Source organism: Camelina sativa, chromosome 9 (assembly GCF_030686135.1).
Source record: "Camelina sativa cultivar CO46 ecotype springtype chromosome 9, ASM3068613v1".
Lineage (NCBI taxonomy): Eukaryota > Viridiplantae > Streptophyta > Magnoliopsida > Brassicales > Brassicaceae > Camelina > Camelina sativa.
This window is the reverse complement of record NC_141888.1, coordinates 29,767,214-29,784,433: the sequence shown is the minus strand read 5'-3', so window position 1 is coordinate 29,784,433 and position 17,220 is coordinate 29,767,214. Positions and strand designations below refer to the sequence as shown.

The following is a 17,220-nucleotide window of genomic DNA, read 5'->3' as shown; positions in this document are numbered from 1 at the left end:
GGAAAATTGGAAAAGGATAATTATAAATTAAATTCAGCACACGTTTGTAAATAATATACAAAAAAAAAGTATGGCAAAGGTCGGTCTGATAAAAGTATGGACTGTCCGATCTCTAAACATGGCCCAATTACATAAGTCATTAACCGTCATACCAATTACCAAGTAGGCAAGTACAACCGTTTCCAGTCCTCAGTTTCAAAAAAAACATGTTTCAAGAGTGAAGCCAAAGACGATCATGGAGCCTCTCTTCACCAGCTCCATACATCTCATCGATTTTTTCGCCGTCTCGGTAAAACTGAAACGTTGGTGTGTAACGGATGTGGCGAGTGGTTTCAGGGCACTCGTCGATATCTGCATATACAAACTTGAGCCTCGAGAAACTGTTGCTCAGCTTTTGGAACGCAGGAAGGATCTGGCTACATACTCCACACCTGCACAGTTTCAACCGCTAATAATAATCTCAGTCAAAATAATAAAAAATAAATAAAAATAAAGAGAGAGAGAGAGTATCGTGCTCATTGAGGCATTTCATCGAACACTTTATAAGCATGATATGCATATTTGGCAAATACGAAGAACAAAAACGTACCATGAAGCCCCGTAGTTAATAACAGCCTGCAAATCACAAATACAAACACAAGACGAACCAGTCAGATTACGAAAGAACCCAGCTTTGGATCTTAAAAACGTGTGTACAAATGGTAATAGTTGTGGGCCTGTAATAAAACTACCGGAGATTTCGAAGATTTGATGTCGTCAAGAATTGTGAGGAAACTTTGGTCGTCCGGTGCGATTTTTAAATTTCCATCATGATTCGATTTGGACTCCAATTCAAGTTTTGCTTCCTCCGATTCTTGTTTTCTCATTTTTGTCTGTTTGGGTTTCGAAATTGCCGATTTTTATCCTTTCGCCGTTTCGCGCACCACAAGTTTGATAATATAAAACCTAAACCGAACCAAAAGTACCAATTGATTTAAGCCTAAACCGATTTTAGCCAATTATAATTTTCAACATCGACAGGTTTTTGTTAAAACCCGGGTCAAATTACGAGTTTGAAAGAGGCAAATACGCTGATACAATTAGAGGTACCTGTAACGACCCGGAACCTCGGTGGGAGATAGTCGAGAAATCCGAGTCGAGATAGTCGAGAAATCAGAGTCGAGGATTCTATCGAGGACTCTATCGAGGATTGTATCGAGGATTGTATCGAGGATTTTATCGAGGATTCTATCGAGGGATTTATCGAGGATTCTATCGAGGATTGTATCGAGGATTCTATCGAGGATTTTATCGAGGATTGTATCGAGGATTCTATCGAGGATTTTATCGAGGATTGTATCGAGAGTTGCCGATACTCATCGACGGTAGAATCCGACAGTTAAGGGGTTGGGCGATGGAAATGGAGAGTTCGAAACTACTGAAGTAGTGAACAGACGTTCGAACTGGGGAAATGGAATCCCAAGTTTACAGTGATCAGATCATTCAGGCTTGCAAGTTTCTGGATGAAAATTGGTTCGGTCGAACAGGTTTGTAAATTGCCGAGAAATGGGATGGGAGGTTTCGGTACTTAGTCCGAGAGACAGTCCGAGTAAAATAGGAATGAAAGTCCTAGTGATAGTGATAGTGATAGTGATAGTGATAGTATAGTGATAGTGATAGTGAAGTGATAGTGACAGTGAAGTGCACTATCCGGAAATAGTTGCATCGGCGATCGATAGACCGGGCCGATGGACGGGGTGGCATGGTTTGGCCGGTGGGCCAATAATGGACTAAAAGGACTTGAAATCTCGCGGAGATTTAAGCCGACTCACGGGAAAGGAAACCCGAGAGAAATGGAAACTCGCGGTAATGGAAAGGTGATCGGATAAGGACAGATGCGAGAATTATGGGAAATTATGGGCGGTGAGACTTATCGTTCCAAGGAAACTTAGGGCGATTCGTGGATCCTATATAAGGGATAAAACCCTTAGGAATTTCTCAAGTTCCGCATAAGAATCCGAGAGCCGCCGCAAGAGAGAAAGAGGAGAGTTTCCGTCGAGCTTAAACCGAGAGAGATCCTAAGTCTAGAGTCGAGAAGAACGGTAAGTGTTCTTCCACCTTGATCCGTCGATGGTTATGGTTATGGTTATGGGATATATCTCGGATACTAATGGTATCGATCTGTCCGTGTAGAAGCGGGGAACAGATCCGAGCATAGAAACCGAGAGATCAACACCTTAGGTCGATACCGAAGGTGAATGCGTGACTGTGGCCGAGTTCCATGGTTGATTCTCTTGACCCGCGGTTTATTTAGTCTTGTTAATTGCTTGTCTTATGGTTATGGTTTCTATTGCAATATGAATGATGGTTGGTCTAAGAGATTTAGGCGACTATCCATGGTATTTGATTGACTTGCGTGACTTGATTGGAATATTCCCTGTGTTAGATTGAGATCGTTGAACTGAGCCTAGTGAGACGGGATGACCGCTCTACTAAGTAAACTTTGTTTGCTTACGCCTCCTTTTATGGACGCAGGAAAAGATAGGTCTGATGATCGGGATTATATTGGCTGACCAGCTCGTGTGACAGAGGCAAGGGAGGAAGGAGGATGGTGGCTTTGGGTAGAAATATTCATGGCGTTATTTTATTTAGTTTTCGTTATTTCCATGCATGGGACAAGTTGTTATTTCGTTGAATTGAACCTCTTAATATTTTAATAAATTCGCAAGTTTAAGCTAAGTTCACCTGTTATTCATATTTGTTGTTATACTCGTTTAATATGCGCATAGAATTCGTCGGCCTTAGAAAGATTTTTATCGGTCAGTTTAAGCCCGAGTATGGTTTCTAGGGTCGGGGTCTTACAGTACCCCTCTCTGCCCTAGAACATATATTTGCACCAATCCATACTTTTTCTTTCAAACTCAGGCAAATATTAAAAAGATACTAGGTAGTAGACCCGCCCTTTAAGTGGGATTAATTGTTATTATTTTTATTTTTATTTTTATAATTGATTAATATTGTAAAATCATTTCAGTGAAAATATAGCATGTCTTTTTTAAAAAGTGTTCAATATTTGATCAACTAAAAATCCCAAGTATTTTTTTTTTAGCATTGTTAAAATAAATATTTAAATATAAAATATTAAATTACAAATGTAATGATTTATGATGCATCCGGATAAAGCTCCGGATCCGGACGGGATGACAGCTTTGTTTTTCCAGAAGGCATGGGATATAGTAAAGGGGGATCTCGTGTCTTTGGTAAATAATTTTTTTGAGGTAAGCATGTTTGAGCCAGGGTTGAATCACACACACATTTGTCTGATTCCTAAGGTGACAAAACCGACCCAAATGGAGGTGTTACTTCCGATTAGTCTATGCAATGTGGGGTACAAGGTTCTCTCTAAAGTCTTGTGTAATCGCTTAAAGAAGATTCTACCTGAGTTAATTTCAGAAACTCAGTCTGCTTTTGTCCCAGGTCGTTTGATCTCGGACAATATTCTGATTGCTCAAGAAATGTTTCATGGTTTGAGGACCAATAAGTCTTGTAAAGAAAAGTTTATGGCAATTAAGACAGATATGAGTAAGGCTTATGATAGGGTGGAGTGGGGTTTCCTCGCGGCTTTGTTTCGTAAGATGGGCTTTGCGGAAAAATGGATTTCATGGATAATGTTCTGTGTTTCTTCGGTCCGGTATCAAGTTCTTATTAATGGTCAGCCACATGGTCAGATTATACCTGAGAAAGGCTTACGACAGGGGGATCTCCTATCCCCATATCTGTTTATTCTATGCACAGAGGTTTTGATTGCAAATATTCGTAAGGTGGAAGCGGATAAACGGATTACGGGGATCAAGGTGGCTAATAAGTGTCCCCCCCATTACTCATTTGTTGTTTGCGGATGATAGTCTTTTCTTCTGCAAGGTGGATAAGGATCAGTGTGGGGTCCTTTTGGATATTTTAACGCAGTATGAGGCGGCATCTGGTCAACAGATTAATTTTGCCAAATCCTCTATTCAATTTGGTCACACGGTTGATGAACCGACTCGTTTGGAGATGCAGGGGATCCTGGGAATCTCCACTCTGGGTGGGACGGGATCATATCTAGGAATTCCAGAAAGTTTGGGGGGGTCTAAGACGAAGGTCTTCTCTTTTGTTAGAGATAGGCTTCAGAGCCGTACGACTGGTTGGACGGCTAATTTGTTGTCCAAAGGGGGCAAAGAGGTAATGGTTAGGTCTGTAGTGACGGCAGTTCCGAGTTCGGTCCGGTATCAAGTTCTTATTAATGGTCAGCCACATGGTCAGATTATACCTGAGAAAGGCTTACGACAGGGGGATCTCCTATCCCCATATATGTTTATTCTATGCACAGAGGTTTTGATTGCAAATATTCGAAAGGTGGAAGCGGATAAACGGATTATGGGGATCAAGGTGGCTAATAAGTGTCCCCCCCATTACTCATTTGTTGTTTGCGGATGATAGTCTTTTCTTCTGCAAGGTGGATAAGGATCAGTGTGGGGTCCTTTTGGATATTTTAACGCAGTATGAGGCGGCATCTGGTCAACAGATTAATTTTGCCAAATCCTCTATTCAATTTGGTCACACGGTTGATGAACCGACTCGTTTGGAGATGCAGGGGGTCCTGGGAATCTCCACTCTGGGTGGGACGGGATCATATCTAGGAATTCCAGAAAGTTTGGGGGGGTCTAAGACGAAGGTCTTCTCTTTTGTTAGAGATAGGCTTCAGAGCTGTACGACTGGTTGGACGGCTAATTTGTTGTCCAAAGGGGGCAAAGAGGTAATGGTTAGGTCTGTAGTGACGGCAGTTCCGAGTTTTGTGATGTCTTGTTATCGATTATCGAAAACAATAACATCCAAACTAACGAGTGCAGTCGCAAACTTTTGGTGGAGTTCTTCGGGTCAGGGTGGGGGTATGCATTGGTTAACTTGGGACAAGCTTTGTAGTAGTAAACAGATGGGTGGGTTGGGTTTTAGGAATGTTGATGATTTTAACACAGCGTTATTGGCTAAACAGTTATGGCGTCTGATTGAGTTCCCGGACTCTCTGTTTGCCAGGGTTTTCAAAAATCGGTATTACCGAAATTCTACTCCATTGGAACCGCTTCGCTCCTACTCTAGGATGGAGGAGTATGTCTCAGCTTGCTCTTTGGTGAATACAGGACTTATTAAACGGGTTGGCTCGGGTGATACCGTTGATCTATGGTCTGACCCCTGGGTTCCAGCTCATTCCCAAAGACCAGCATTATCGAACGGATTTGTTACAGATCCTAATCTTACTTTATCTTTTTTTATTGACCCTTCCTCGCGTACTTGGCATCGGGATCGGCTCCTAGAGCATTTTGATCCTCTCGATGTTCCCTTGATTCAGGCTATTCCGTTGAGCAATTGTCCGCAACCGGATTCCTTGGGATGACACTTTACAAAATCGGGCAAATACACGGTTAAATCAGGGTATGACACAGCGCAGTTGGGTGTACCCAGCACCTTTAAGGCTATTGGGTCAGGGCCGGATATTACCCCTCTTCTTGCTGGGGTTTGGCAAGTCCGGTGCTCTCCTAAAATAATATATTTCATGTGGCAAGTTCTTACTGGGTGTATTTCTGTTTCGGCAAACCTGAAACGACGTGATTTTTCTTGTGATGTGGGTTGTTCAAGGTGTGGGGCGGAGGAAGAGACCATTAATCATGCCTTTTTCCTTTGTCCGCCAGCCCGTCAGGCCTGGGCTCTTTCCCATGTACCAGTGGGTCCGCAGAATTTCCCAACAGAGTCGATCTATGCTAATATTGACCATTTTCTAGGGCCAAAAAATCTAGGTTCACAGGTTGAATTTTTCCCATGGTTAATGTGGTATATTTAGAAAGCACGAAACACTAAGCTGTTTGAAAATCGGGTGGAACATCCTGATGAAGTGGTGACAATGGCAGAAGGGGAGGTGTCCTCTTGGTTTCAGGCTCAGACGGAAGTCGAGGATTTGGTGGGTTCGCCCCATCTCCTTTCTCTCCTCTAACGCCTCGGGGGCGTAGTATTTCTCTTCCTTTGGTTTTCTCGGGGTATCGTTGTTTTGTAGATGGCTCTTGGAAAGAGTCTGACCCTTTTTCAGGTGCAGGATGGTGTTGTACTTCTGTACAGAGAGAGTCCCCTTTGCTCGGCGCTACCAATTACAAATGCAGTCTTTTCCCGCTACATGCTGAAGTTGAAGCTTTTATGTGGGCCATGCGATGTATGATTGGTCATGATTTCCGGGATGTGACTTTCATTACGGACTGTTCCGACTTGGTGAAGATGGTGTCTTCTCCTCAGGACTGGCCGGCCTTCGCACCGTATTTAGACGACATAAAGATGGACAGGGAAGAGTTTTCTTCTTTTTCTTTAATTTATGTTTCTCGCAACGCTAATGTTAGGGCGGACTCCTTGGCACGCCAAACGCGTGTTAGTCCGCACCATATTCTGTTTGTAAACAATTTCCCTCCGAATTGGCTCGTTTGAGTTAATTCTTTTGTTGACAAAAAAATATATATATATATATATTTATAATGATTTGGATAATAAAAAAATATGTGTGATAACAATAACCAATTGAATCATTTATATATTAATTTTTGATATGTATATTAATCTTACTGATGAAGATGTTATTAATATTAAATTAATTTTGTGATTTGCACAATTTAATAAAAATTGTTGAGAATTAAATCATTTTAAAAACAAATTAATGTAAATAATATGGAAAGTAAGAGTTAAAATTCAAATTGGCTTTAGATTGGCTTTAGAGCTCTATAATATTGATACATCACCTTTTTTTTTGGCTAAAATGTTCCCTATTAATATATAGGGATAGTAGAAGAAAAGGGTTTAAAGGGGTTACATGGCTTCTTCTTCGTCGCTGCCTTTTGATCTAGTAGAAGACATCATCTCCAGAGCTCCAATCGAATCAGTGATACGATGGAAACGTACTTGCAAACAATGGTACGTTCTCTACAACGACAAGAGATTCATCTACAAGCACTTGGATCTCTCCAGGAAACGGTTGATGCGAGTTTGTCTTGATAAGGTTGAAATCATCAATCCGGTGACCCTAGATCTCTTACGTCTACCTGTTCCAGACGAGTTTGTTAGTGTTGTTGGTAAAATGTCTTTTATTCACTGCAATGGATTATTGCTATGCCGATGGTGCAGTTCCCCAACAAGAACAGCAAGTTACACCAACATTGCAGTTTGGAATCCTATTTTGGGCCAACTCAAATTCGTTGAATCAACTTCTCGCCGTATGTCGAGTGTTATATACGGTTTTGGACACGACAACAACCGTGCCAGCTACAAGATTTTGAGGATTTTGAGGACTAGTTGTTTGGAATTTGGGAAATTTGAGATATATGACTTCAAGTCTAAACTCTGGAGAGTCTTTTCTGCTACTTTTGATTGGTTTTTATATTTTTCCCGCCAGTATGTGACTCTGAATGGAAATATGTATTGGGTTGCTCAAACGAGGGATCCCAGGAATCGTAAAATCTTCATCCAGAATTTTGATTTTTCCAAGGAGACATTCAAGCCCATATGTCTGTTTCCCTTTGAGAGGAGGCTTAACGCTTCTGCTTTCGGATATGAGATTGTTGATACAATAGCCTTTTCAGGTTTCAGAGGAGACATGCTTTCTTTGTTTCATCAAGACGTTGGAGACCAAACAAGGGAGATGGACGTGTGGGTCACAAACAAGGTGACTGATGGGGTTGTCTTCTGGAGTAAATATTTTAATGTGACTCTCCCTGATCTCCCGGTGTTACTTCCCTGGCTCTTCAATTACACGAATGTTCCTACATCTTCATCCACAAGACCGATTCTATCGTTTTATGGTGCGATGAAGCTCTAGGATATGGTTATGCTTGTACCAGCTTTTATGAAATTGGTCAGGGTGAGATCAAAAAACTTGTTGAGACAAGACAACCCTTTAGAGTTGAAGGTGGACGTAGACCTTGTGCTTCCAACTTTGTTTACGTTCCAAGTCTGGTTCCGGTTCCAGAGTAAGATGAAGAGGAGAAACTGCAAGGAGGAGGACCATCCTCGATTCAATGTCCCATGCTGACCCCTACAAACTATACAGTATGGTCTATGCGAATGAAAGTTTGCCTTCGGGTCCATAAAGTCTGGGACATAATCGAAGAAGGAGTAGTAGACGCTGAGAAAAACGATATAGCAACAGCCTTGCTGTTTCATTCTATACCTGAATCTTTAATCTTGCAAGTAGGCGAGCTAGACACTGCAAAGAAGGTATGGGATGCTATAAAATCAAGACATATGGGAGCTGAGAGAGTCAAGGAAGCAAGACTACAAACTCTTATGTCAGAATTTGACCGACTCAAGATGAAGGAGTCTGAAAATATTGACACTTTTGCAGGAAAGCTATCCGAGATTGCATCTAAATCAGCTGCCCTGGGAGCAAGTATTGAAGAACCAAGGCTAGTTAAAAAGTTCCTAAACAGTCTACCTCGAAGCAAATTCATACACATGGTTGCATCCCTAGAACAAGTGTTAGACCTTAACACCACCACATTCGTTGATATCATAGGCCAACTTAAGACTTATGAGGAACGTATCCATGAAGAAACAGAGGAAGAAACACATGAAGGACAGAACAAATTAATGTATTCAAATATAGAGAATCAGAACCGTGAGTATAACCAAAATCGTGAGTATAATCAGAATAGAGATTACAATGGTGGTGAATACAGAGGTAGAGGACGAGGAAATCGTGGTTTCTTTAGAGGAAGAGGACGTGGTCGCTACAACAGTGGAAGAGATCAATCAAGAACGTTTGATCTGACCAAGATAACATGTTTAAGATGTGACAAGATGGGTCACTTTGCGTCTAGTTGTCCTGATCGCCTTCACAAATTGCAGGAAGTTCAAGAGAATAACAACAATGATGAAACAGTGGAAGCAGATGAGCTCATGATGCATGAGATAGTGTATTTAAACGAGAAAAAGGTCATACCAAGCAAGTATGACACTAACACAAGTGAAGACAATGTCTGGTATCTCGATAATGGGGCTAGTAACCATAGGACTGGTGATCAAAGATATTTTAACAAGATTGATAGTTCTGTAACAGGCAAGGTAAGATTTGGTGATGACTCTCGTGTGGATATTAAAGGAAAAGGCACAATCACATTTACAGACATGAATGGAGAAGCAAAAGTGATGAAGGATGTCTATTACATTCCAGACCTTAAAAGCAATATTATTAGTCTAGGACAGGCTACAGAATCGGGTTGTGATATACGGATGAGAGGAGTTCATCTCACTATGCGTGATTCCAAAGGAAAGTTACTTGCTAAAGCTGTGAGATCAAGGAATCGATTGTACAAGGTCCACATGGGAATAATGGATATTGCGACATTACACTTGACATCTATTAGTGACTCAAGCAGATGGCATGCTAGACTGGGACATGTCAATCTTGATACCATCAAGTCTATGTTTGAGAAGAAGTTGGTTCAGGGAACACCTCAAGTTGTGTTTGAGAAAGAAATATGCAGTTCTTGCTTGTTAGGGAAGCAGAAAAGGCAAGTTTTTCCACAAGCCACTGCATACAGGGCAGCAAGAGCATTAGAATTGGTACACGGAGACCTTTGCGGTCCGATAACACCTAGTGCACCAACAGGGAGCCGATATATCTTTGTCCTAATTGATGACTACTCTAGGTATATGTGGACTGTCTTACTAAAGGAGAAAAGTAATGCGTTTGAGAAATTCAAAAAGTTCAAAAGAATGATTGAACAAGAAGTTGGCTCTCCCATTAAGACCTTCAGAACTGACAGAGGAAGTGAGTTTGTGTCACAAGAATTTAACTTGTTCTGTGCAGAATCAGGCATTCAGCGACATCTTACTGCCCCATACACCCCACAGCAGAATGGGGTAGTTGAAAGACGAAACAGAACTTTGCTAGGAATGACAAGAAGCATAATGAAGCACATGTGTTTTCTGAATTATCTATGGGGAGAGGCAGTTCGACACTCCACCTATCTGTTAAACAGAGTCGTTATAAGAGCTTTGAGGGATAAGACTCCGTATGAGTTACTGAGGAACAAACAGCCTAGGATTGATCACCTTCGTGTTTTCGGGTGTATTTGCTATGCGAAAGTCGACAAACCCCACCTAAAGAAGCTAGAAGATAGGTCTCGAGTACTTGTTCATCTTGGAACTGAACCAGGGTCTAAAGCCTATAGGTTACTGGAACCACAATCACATAAAATTTTCGTGAGCAGGGATGTGGTTTTCGATGAGTGTAAAGGTTGGAACTGGAGGCAAAGTGACTCTGAACATGAGAGTGGTGGAAGTTTTAGTATTGGTTTTGAGATATCTGGAAATCGTGGAATTCAAGAAGAAGCAAATACTGGTACAAGACCCGAAACAGAGGAGCTCACAGAAGAAATTGTAGAGGAGCCTGCAATAAATGATGCAGTTACGGTAATCACAGCTAAACAGGAAACTCATAACGAGGGTGTAGGTGATGAATCAGTAACAATTTTGAGAAGATCAACAAGAGAAACTGTCAAGCCTAAATATCTTGATGATTACATTTTATTAGCAGAAGAGGAAGGAGAAGCATTGTTATTTTGCTTAAACAATGAACCGTTGAACTATAAGGAGGCTAAAGAATCTAGCGAATGGAGACTTGCTTGTGAGGATGAGATCAACTCCATTAAAAGGAACCACACTTGGGATCTTGTTGATTTGCCAATAGGAGCTAAACCTATAGGTTTGAAGTGGGTTTTTAAGCTCAAGTGAAACTCAGATGGGAGCATCAATAAACACAAAGCCCGTTTGGTGGCAAAAGGTTATGTACAACGTTATGGTGTGGACTTTGAGGAGGTTTTTGCACCTGTAGCTAGACTGGAGACAATACGTTTGCTCATCAACCTTGCTGCTTCAAACGGATGTGAGATTCACCATCTCGACGTAAAGACAGCATTCTTGCACGGAGAATTAAAGGAGACTGTGTTTGTTTATCAACCAGAAGGGTTTGAAGAGAAAGGACAATAAGGAAAGGTGTATAAGCTTAATAAAGCTTTGTATGGTTTAAGGCAAGCGCCAAGAGCATGGAACCATAACTGAACAAAATTCTGCTCGATCTGCAATTCACAAAGTGCTCGAAAGAGCCCTCAGTTTACAGAAAAGAAGTTCGAGGACAGCTACTGGTAATAGCTGTATATGTTGGTGACTTATTCGTGACCGGGGCTAGCTTCAGTATCATTAATGAGTTCAAGAGGGAGATGTTTGCAAAATTTGATATGAGTGATCTCGGGAAGTTGACATATTACTTGGGAATCGAAGTGTTACAATACGATGGAGGCATTATGTTGAGTCAAAAACGCTATGCACGGAAAATTCTTGAGGATGCAGGGATGGACAAATGCAATCCTGTTCTTACACCAATGGAGGCTGGTCTACAGCTGTGTAAGTCCGAGGAAGAAGAAGAAATAGACGCGACAGCGTTTAGAAAGAATGTTGGCTGTTTTCGGTATCTATTGCATACAAGGCCGGATCTGTCATATGTTGTTGGTGTCCTCAGCCGATATATACAGAGTCCAAGGCATTCCCATGGTGTTGCTATGAAACAGTGCTTACGTTATCTACAAGGCACAGCTGGTCTTGGTTTAATATTCAAGAGGTCTGCAACCAGAGTGCCTTGTTTGATTGGATACAGTGACAGTAGCTACAGGCAGACTTGGATGATGGGCATTGTACAGCAGGTCATGTGTTCTATTTGAATGGAAGTCCGATAACCTGGTGTTCGCAGAAACAGGACACGGTAGCTATGTCCTCGTGTGAGGCAGAGTTTATGGCAGGTGCGGAAGCAGCGAGACAGGCGTTATGGCTTAAAGATTTGCTTGAAGAAGTCACTGGACACTCGTGCGGAAAGGCAGTCATTCATATTGATAATGAGTCGGTGATTGCTCTTACTAGAAATCCTGTATTTCACGGTCGAAGCAAGCATATTCATACACGCTATCACTTCATCAGAGAATGCGTTGAGAAGGGGTTCATAGAAGTGGAGCATGTACGAGGAGAAGAACAGAAAGCTGATATATTAACTAAGGCATTGGGAAGAGTCAAGCATAAGGAGATGGTGGAGCTTATTGGAGTTCAGAATCTGGAAGAGACTCACTTCAAGCTTAAGAGGGAGAATGTTGAACTAAGCTTGAAGTGAGTGTGTGTTTTGTCCTAAGACTATTAGGAATTAAGTCACTAGAGAGATAAGGACTTAATATTATTAGGAGTTATCTAAATAATATATTTCCCAATAGGATTAGGACTAAGAGGTTTTTGTTATAAATAAGAATGCAGGGTGTTGCATTACTTTAGAGTTTTTGAGAGAGAGAAGTTTGTGAGATTGAGAGAATTGTTATCTTAGTTTTGAGTGATTTTCTAAGGCTTAATAAAGAGAGTGATTCTTTATAAAATTCTTTCGGTTCTTAAACTTCTAAAATCAACACATGGTATCAGAGCCCAAGGTTAAAAATTCTGGTGGACCTAGAAAAGTGGATACGGGTATGCCTCTTATTAACCCGAGTAATGGGAGCCCAAGAAGGGGTTTATTATCGGTCCAAGTGGGATCGGTTCGAGATGGAGTTATCATCTCGAGGAGGCGTGTTAATATCCCACATGTGGTCCTTGGTTTGAAGGGGAGATTGTTGGGATACAATCCAAGTCCCACATCTGAAGTTTGAAGGGACTATCATTAATATATAAAAGGTTAGAGTCAATCTACTAATTGCCAATTGGCTTTTAGTTAGAAGCCCAAGATAAACCCAAATTTAACTGAAACACACACAACAATAACAAAAACACAACAACAACAACAAAAGAGAGACTCTGTGAGATCTCATGCATGTTATAAGCTTTGCTTTTTTGGTCTCTCCGTTGTTATTCTTGGGTTCCGATATGCTGGATGCAAGAATAAAGTTTAGGAAGAAATTAATGGTTGATTAAGAGAAGATATTGGTTTCTTATTATGGTAATCTTCTTCATGACCAAATTCGGATGATGAAGAAATCACATGTTGTCTTTGTTGTTGACAAAGAGCTTCTTGATTCTCCCAACTCTTTCCCATCACAACTAAGTACAGTCCACTCATGATTAATATTGCACCAATCAGTCTGTTAAAACAAACATAATTACTGTGTCAAAAAACTTATAAGTATATGAAAATAATACAATGCATGAGTAAAATATATATATATAGGTACATACCCTCCAAGGTAGAAGTGTTCACCAAGAGCAAAAGTGGCTAAAACAGCAGCAATTAAAGTTTGAAGAGGCAGATACGCTGATACAAACAGAGGTCCTCCTCTCTGCACTACATAAATTTGTATTGCAAACACCATTGCTGAACCCACCAATCCCTGCATATATATATAATTCAAATTAAACAGAATATTCAAAAACAGAGTCATAATCTAAAAAAAAAAAAAAAACTTACAGTGTATAGTAAAGCGTATAATTCGCCTACTGACGTTATCTTCCAACTCTCTAGATCTCTCTCGAAATAAGCAGAGATTCCAAAGAACTGTAAAACTGCGAAAAGGCAAGAGAAAGAGACAAAGGAGAAGCGAGCTGGATACTTCTTAAGCAATGGTGACTGCAACACAATCCAACTTGACCAACATAAACAGTGACCCATCAAACAAAGACATCCCAGCGTCCAGTTCTTGTTTTGTTCCTCTGCTTCTTCAGCTTTCATGGGTTGTTGTTGGTTCATTAAACGCAGACTCGGTTGGTAAATGGTTGGTCCTTTATAGAGCGTTATAACTAAAGATCCTGCCACGGATACAATTGTGCCCACCACTTTAGCTATACCATCTTTCCTCTTCCATTCCACTTTCTCTATTCTACAATTGGTTAGTGTCATGGTTCGTCTTCGTCATATTTAATAATGAGTGGAATATGAGATTGAAGAATCAAGAACATACCCGAGCAAGGCGGCCATGAGGAATGAAACAGCAGGAACAGCATTTTCTGTTGCTGATGCAAATGTTGGTGAAGTATTGTCCAATCCAAATATGTAAAATCCTTGATTTAACGTTATTCTATAACCAAAAAAGAAATAGTGATGAATTTTTAAATTGTCTCTTATACAATTTAAGGTTCAAAGACAAGATCATACCCGATTAGTCCAAGAAGGAAGAACTGAATCAGAAGACTCATGTTCATCGCAGGTCTCTCTTTTCTGTTAGAAATATGAAAATAATCAAGATTATAATAAACAAGAATCAAGAATTAGTGATATAAGATTAGTACTCATTGATTTAAAGAAGTGTATATATACTTTTCAAGGAAGAAAGCAGAGGGAGCAAGAACAGAGAAAGCTACGATGGTCCGGTAAAGTGGGAAGACAAGCTTGCTTACTCCCAAGTTTAGAGCGTATCTCATGATCACGTGATTCCCTGCGTATCCTGTCTGAAACACCACCATAGCTATGTGGAGCTTTGCCCTTTCCGGTATCGGAGACATCTTATGATGCCGGAGATGGAGGGAAGAAGAAACTCAAAGACGGCTGGAGAGATCTGTTTTGGTTTTTATTTTTTAAACTTGAAGGGACTCTTGCGGCGACTTTGTTGTAAACGACAAAAACGAGATAAGACTGTGACTGTCATGTGCAGAGTTGTCTCACGTGAGATGTGGAAATTTGGAATAGTCTGAACCGATTTTAACCAAGTCAAACATCGATAGATTTCGTTAACCGGCTCAGTTTTACGAGTTTGTTCTTGCGTCGATTTTAATCTCTCTTTGGTGCCAAAATGAGATTAGGCTTAACTTAACTCAGGGATTACTTCACTAATCAAACTTAAGGAGTGCTTCGCTGGCTTACACTTTTTGGATGAGTGGAGGAAAGATGCTGAAAGATCTTGTTTCATCTCTTTTTATCTCAATACCTATTAAAATACTTCATCTTTTTTTCAGTCTAAGAAATTGAATTTCTTAAAACCAAACCTGATTGGATACTTGCATAAATTAATTGAATGTCTAAGATGATGAAAGCCATAAACCCTGACAAAATAAATTTTAAAAAATCACTACTTGATGATGATTCATAAAGAAGAGATACTTGGAACCTAATCCAAATCTATAATACTATAACTTAATGATGACCTAAAAGGAAAAACAAGAACCTAACTAACTGATGCATGATGTTATTATCCACTAAACTATTTTGTGTTCGTCAGCTTTTTGAACATTTTCCCAATTTGGGTAAACTCATGACTTTACTATTTAAGCAAAGCCAAAGCAAGCTTAACTAGTTCAAAGCACAAAACTAGAAAATATTCAGTTAAGTAACGTAACACACACACAAAATAAAAGAGAGAGGAAAGAAAGAAATGGAGTGTAAGAAGCAAGAAACACTTCGTAGAGGGCCATGGCACGAGGAAGAGGACGAACGGCTAGTGAAGATTGTTACCATATTGGGAGAACGTCGTTGGGATTCTTTAGCAACAGTTTCCGGTATACTTTGAAACCTATCTTATGTCAACTTTCCGAAAATAGAAATTTACATATGTAAGATATGTTTGTTTGTTTGTATTCATACTTATAGGTTTGAAGAGGAGTGGTAAGAGTTGCAGACTAAGGTGGATGAACTATCTGAATCCGAAACTGAAGCATGGACCGATGAGTTCAGAAGAAGTAAGGAACATCCTTCAGCTCCATGCACTCTGGGGTAACAAGTAAGAAACCACAAAAAATGAATCTTTCACTTGCACAGTTGCATGATTGCTATTTTTTGGTTTGAACTAAATATTGTATATCAATAGGTGGTCGAAGATTGCGAGAAGATTACCCGGTAGGACTGATAACGAGATTAAGAACTATTGGAGAACTCATTTTAGAAAGAAAGAGGAAGCTCAAAACTGTGGTAGATATATAGAGTTACTTTGATTTGATCTTTCACTTTGCATGTGTTAAGTCTTGGATCGGCTTTTCAATATAACTATATAAGTATGATGTTTTTTTTGCTGCAGATAAGATCATTGACTGGAGATGCAATAAAGGAGAAGAATTGTTTCACAAGTATAAGGAAACAGAGATCATGAGGACAAAAGTGACGTCTCAAGAGCATGGTTTTGATGAAACCGTGAAGGAATCTAACCAGAGAACTATGGAAAGTGGTCAAGAAACCAATGGTGGTATTTGCGAAACAGAGAGCTTTGGTATTATGAACTCACCGTACGAAAACCGGATTTCGGATTGGATATCGGAGATTTCTACAGACCAGAGTGAAGCAAATGTCTCAGAAGGCAATAGCAGCAGTAGCAGTGAGAACAATATTAACATTGCTTCTTGGTGGTTTCAAGAGACTAGGGACTTTGAGGAGTTTTCATGTTCTCTATGGTCATAATTCTAAAGTTTGTTTGTTTTACTTTTGTAACTCTTGGATAATTGAATTCGAAATTGCTATAATGAAACAAGGTTAAGTACTAAGCATCAATCATACAATTTGAATTAAATATCAAATGAAATTTGAAATCGTAGTTGAAGGTCTATTTATATACATATCCATAACAAGAAAATAAGTAAACTGTAGCATTGATGTTTACTATCAGGTCTTGTTACAAACAACAACAACAACAACAAAAATGAGAAGTTCATGCCCCAATGGATGAGAAAAAAACTATTACTTTTCTGGTAAACATTATTGGTTGATGGGCTTTATTTAATCTGAATTAAATTAAATGTTTGGTATACTTTTGTGCCAAATGATTTGTTAAAATTGTTTTCTATTGTAGTTATTCAGGAGAAAAAAAAAGTATTTAATGTTCAACATATAGTAAATTACAATATCCTAAAGTAGTATATTGATATGGTGTGAAGTATAGATGCATGTATGGAACACCTCTTGTATAAAATTATAACAAGTCCAAAGACGAAGATAATATAACGTTAAGGATAATAGTATATAATCTCTATTAGAGGTATTAGTTATGTAATGTAATTAATTAAAAGATAGGATAGGAGTGACATAGGACTATTACAACGTCACGATTACATATACGTACAATATGACACACGACACACGTGGTGTGGTGTTATTGTAAGAAATTCTGTAAAACTACATATTATAAGGTCCATCAAAACACCAAATGGATTGATGGTACGAATCGTGTGATTGTTCTTGACATAGTACGTATTATTGAAGATTATTCCAAAGAAGAAAATAATACCCAAGAA

The 17,220-nt window shown here is 39.7% G+C and overlaps 4 protein-coding genes and 1 pseudogene across 6 annotated transcripts; 3 read left to right on the top strand and 2 right to left on the bottom strand.

The window, feature by feature from the left end:
- Positions 1-6: 6 nt before the first annotated feature.
- LOC104711883 (thioredoxin-like 3-3) lies at positions 7-933 on the bottom strand. The gene is made up of 3 exons (XM_010428658.3): positions 732-933; positions 590-615; positions 7-431 (listed from the first exon to the last, which is right to left on the bottom strand). Exons 1-3 carry the CDS (start codon positions 864-866, stop codon positions 212-214), a joined length of 381 nt encoding a protein of 126 aa, XP_010426960.1. The 5' UTR covers positions 867-933; the 3' UTR covers positions 7-211.
- A 2,396-nt stretch (positions 934-3,329) lies between these two features.
- Positions 3,330-6,223, top strand: LOC109126473 (uncharacterized). The gene is made up of 7 exons (XM_087465823.1): positions 3,330-3,833; positions 3,946-4,407; positions 4,520-5,384; positions 5,448-5,535; positions 5,653-5,737; positions 5,855-5,971; positions 6,065-6,223. Exons 1-7 carry the CDS (start codon positions 3,330-3,332, stop codon positions 6,221-6,223), a joined length of 2,280 nt encoding a protein of 759 aa, XP_087321949.1.
- Positions 6,224-6,862: 639 nt separating this feature from the next.
- LOC104715622 (putative F-box protein At1g77650 pseudogene) lies at positions 6,863-8,133 on the top strand (annotated as a pseudogene).
- Positions 8,134-12,715: 4,582 nt separating this feature from the next.
- LOC104711879 (WAT1-related protein At3g53210) lies at positions 12,716-14,615 on the bottom strand. Of its 3 annotated transcripts, none has more exons than XM_010428655.3 (6): positions 14,324-14,615; positions 14,162-14,224; positions 13,968-14,084; positions 13,478-13,886; positions 13,249-13,400; positions 12,716-13,154 (listed from the first exon to the last, which is right to left on the bottom strand). In XM_010428655.3, exons 1-6 carry the CDS (start codon positions 14,506-14,508, stop codon positions 12,962-12,964), a joined length of 1,119 nt encoding a protein of 372 aa, XP_010426957.1. In that variant the 5' UTR covers positions 14,509-14,615; the 3' UTR covers positions 12,716-12,961. The 3 variants fall into 3 exon arrangements, with proteins under 3 accessions (XP_010426957.1, XP_087320133.1, XP_087320132.1); XM_087464007.1 differs by having other exon boundaries at positions 13,478-13,815; positions 14,324-14,605; XM_087464006.1 differs by having other exon boundaries at positions 13,478-13,881; positions 14,324-14,598.
- Positions 14,616-15,299: 684 nt separating this feature from the next.
- Positions 15,300-16,473, top strand: LOC104711878 (transcription factor MYB27-like). The gene is made up of 4 exons (XM_010428654.2): positions 15,300-15,498; positions 15,590-15,719; positions 15,807-15,907; positions 16,014-16,473. Exons 1-4 carry the CDS (start codon positions 15,375-15,377, stop codon positions 16,388-16,390), a joined length of 732 nt encoding a protein of 243 aa, XP_010426956.1. The 5' UTR covers positions 15,300-15,374; the 3' UTR covers positions 16,391-16,473.
- Positions 16,474-17,220: the final 747 nt, after the last annotated feature.

Excerpts from the sequence above, each read along its gene's own strand:
- LOC104711879 (XM_010428655.3), bottom strand. The coding sequence starts at position 14,508 with ATGTCTCCGATACCGGAAAGGGCAAAGCTCCACATAGCTATGGTGGTG. Across the intron at positions 14,085-14,161 it reads TTCCTTCTTGGACTAATCGG|AATAACGTTAAATCAAGGAT; the intron begins GTATGATCTTGT and ends TTTTGGTTATAG. Across the intron at positions 13,887-13,967 it reads CTCATGGCCGCCTTGCTCGG|AATAGAGAAAGTGGAATGGA; the intron begins GTATGTTCTTGA and ends AACCAATTGTAG.
- LOC104711878 (XM_010428654.2), top strand. The coding sequence starts at position 15,375 with ATGGAGTGTAAGAAGCAAGAAACACTTCGTAGAGGGCCATGGCACGAG. Across the intron at positions 15,499-15,589 it reads TTCTTTAGCAACAGTTTCCG|GTTTGAAGAGGAGTGGTAAG; the intron begins GTATACTTTGAA and ends TCATACTTATAG. Across the intron at positions 15,720-15,806 it reads CATGCACTCTGGGGTAACAA|GTGGTCGAAGATTGCGAGAA; the intron begins GTAAGAAACCAC and ends GTATATCAATAG.
- LOC109126473 (XM_087465823.1), top strand. The coding sequence starts at position 3,330 with ATGGAGGTGTTACTTCCGATTAGTCTATGCAATGTGGGGTACAAGGTT. Across the intron at positions 3,834-3,945 it reads AACGGATTACGGGGATCAAG|TATGAGGCGGCATCTGGTCA; the intron begins GTGGCTAATAAG and ends ATTTTAACGCAG. Across the intron at positions 5,972-6,064 it reads AGACGGAAGTCGAGGATTTG|ATGGCTCTTGGAAAGAGTCT; the intron begins GTGGGTTCGCCC and ends GTTGTTTTGTAG.
- LOC104711883 (XM_010428658.3), bottom strand. The coding sequence starts at position 866 with ATGAGAAAACAAGAATCGGAGGAAGCAAAACTTGAATTGGAGTCCAAA. Across the intron at positions 616-731 it reads TCAAATCTTCGAAATCTCCG|GCTGTTATTAACTACGGGGC; the intron begins GTAGTTTTATTA and ends TGTGATTTGCAG. Across the intron at positions 432-589 it reads ATTAACTACGGGGCTTCATG|GTGTGGAGTATGTAGCCAGA; the intron begins GTACGTTTTTGT and ends GAAACTGTGCAG.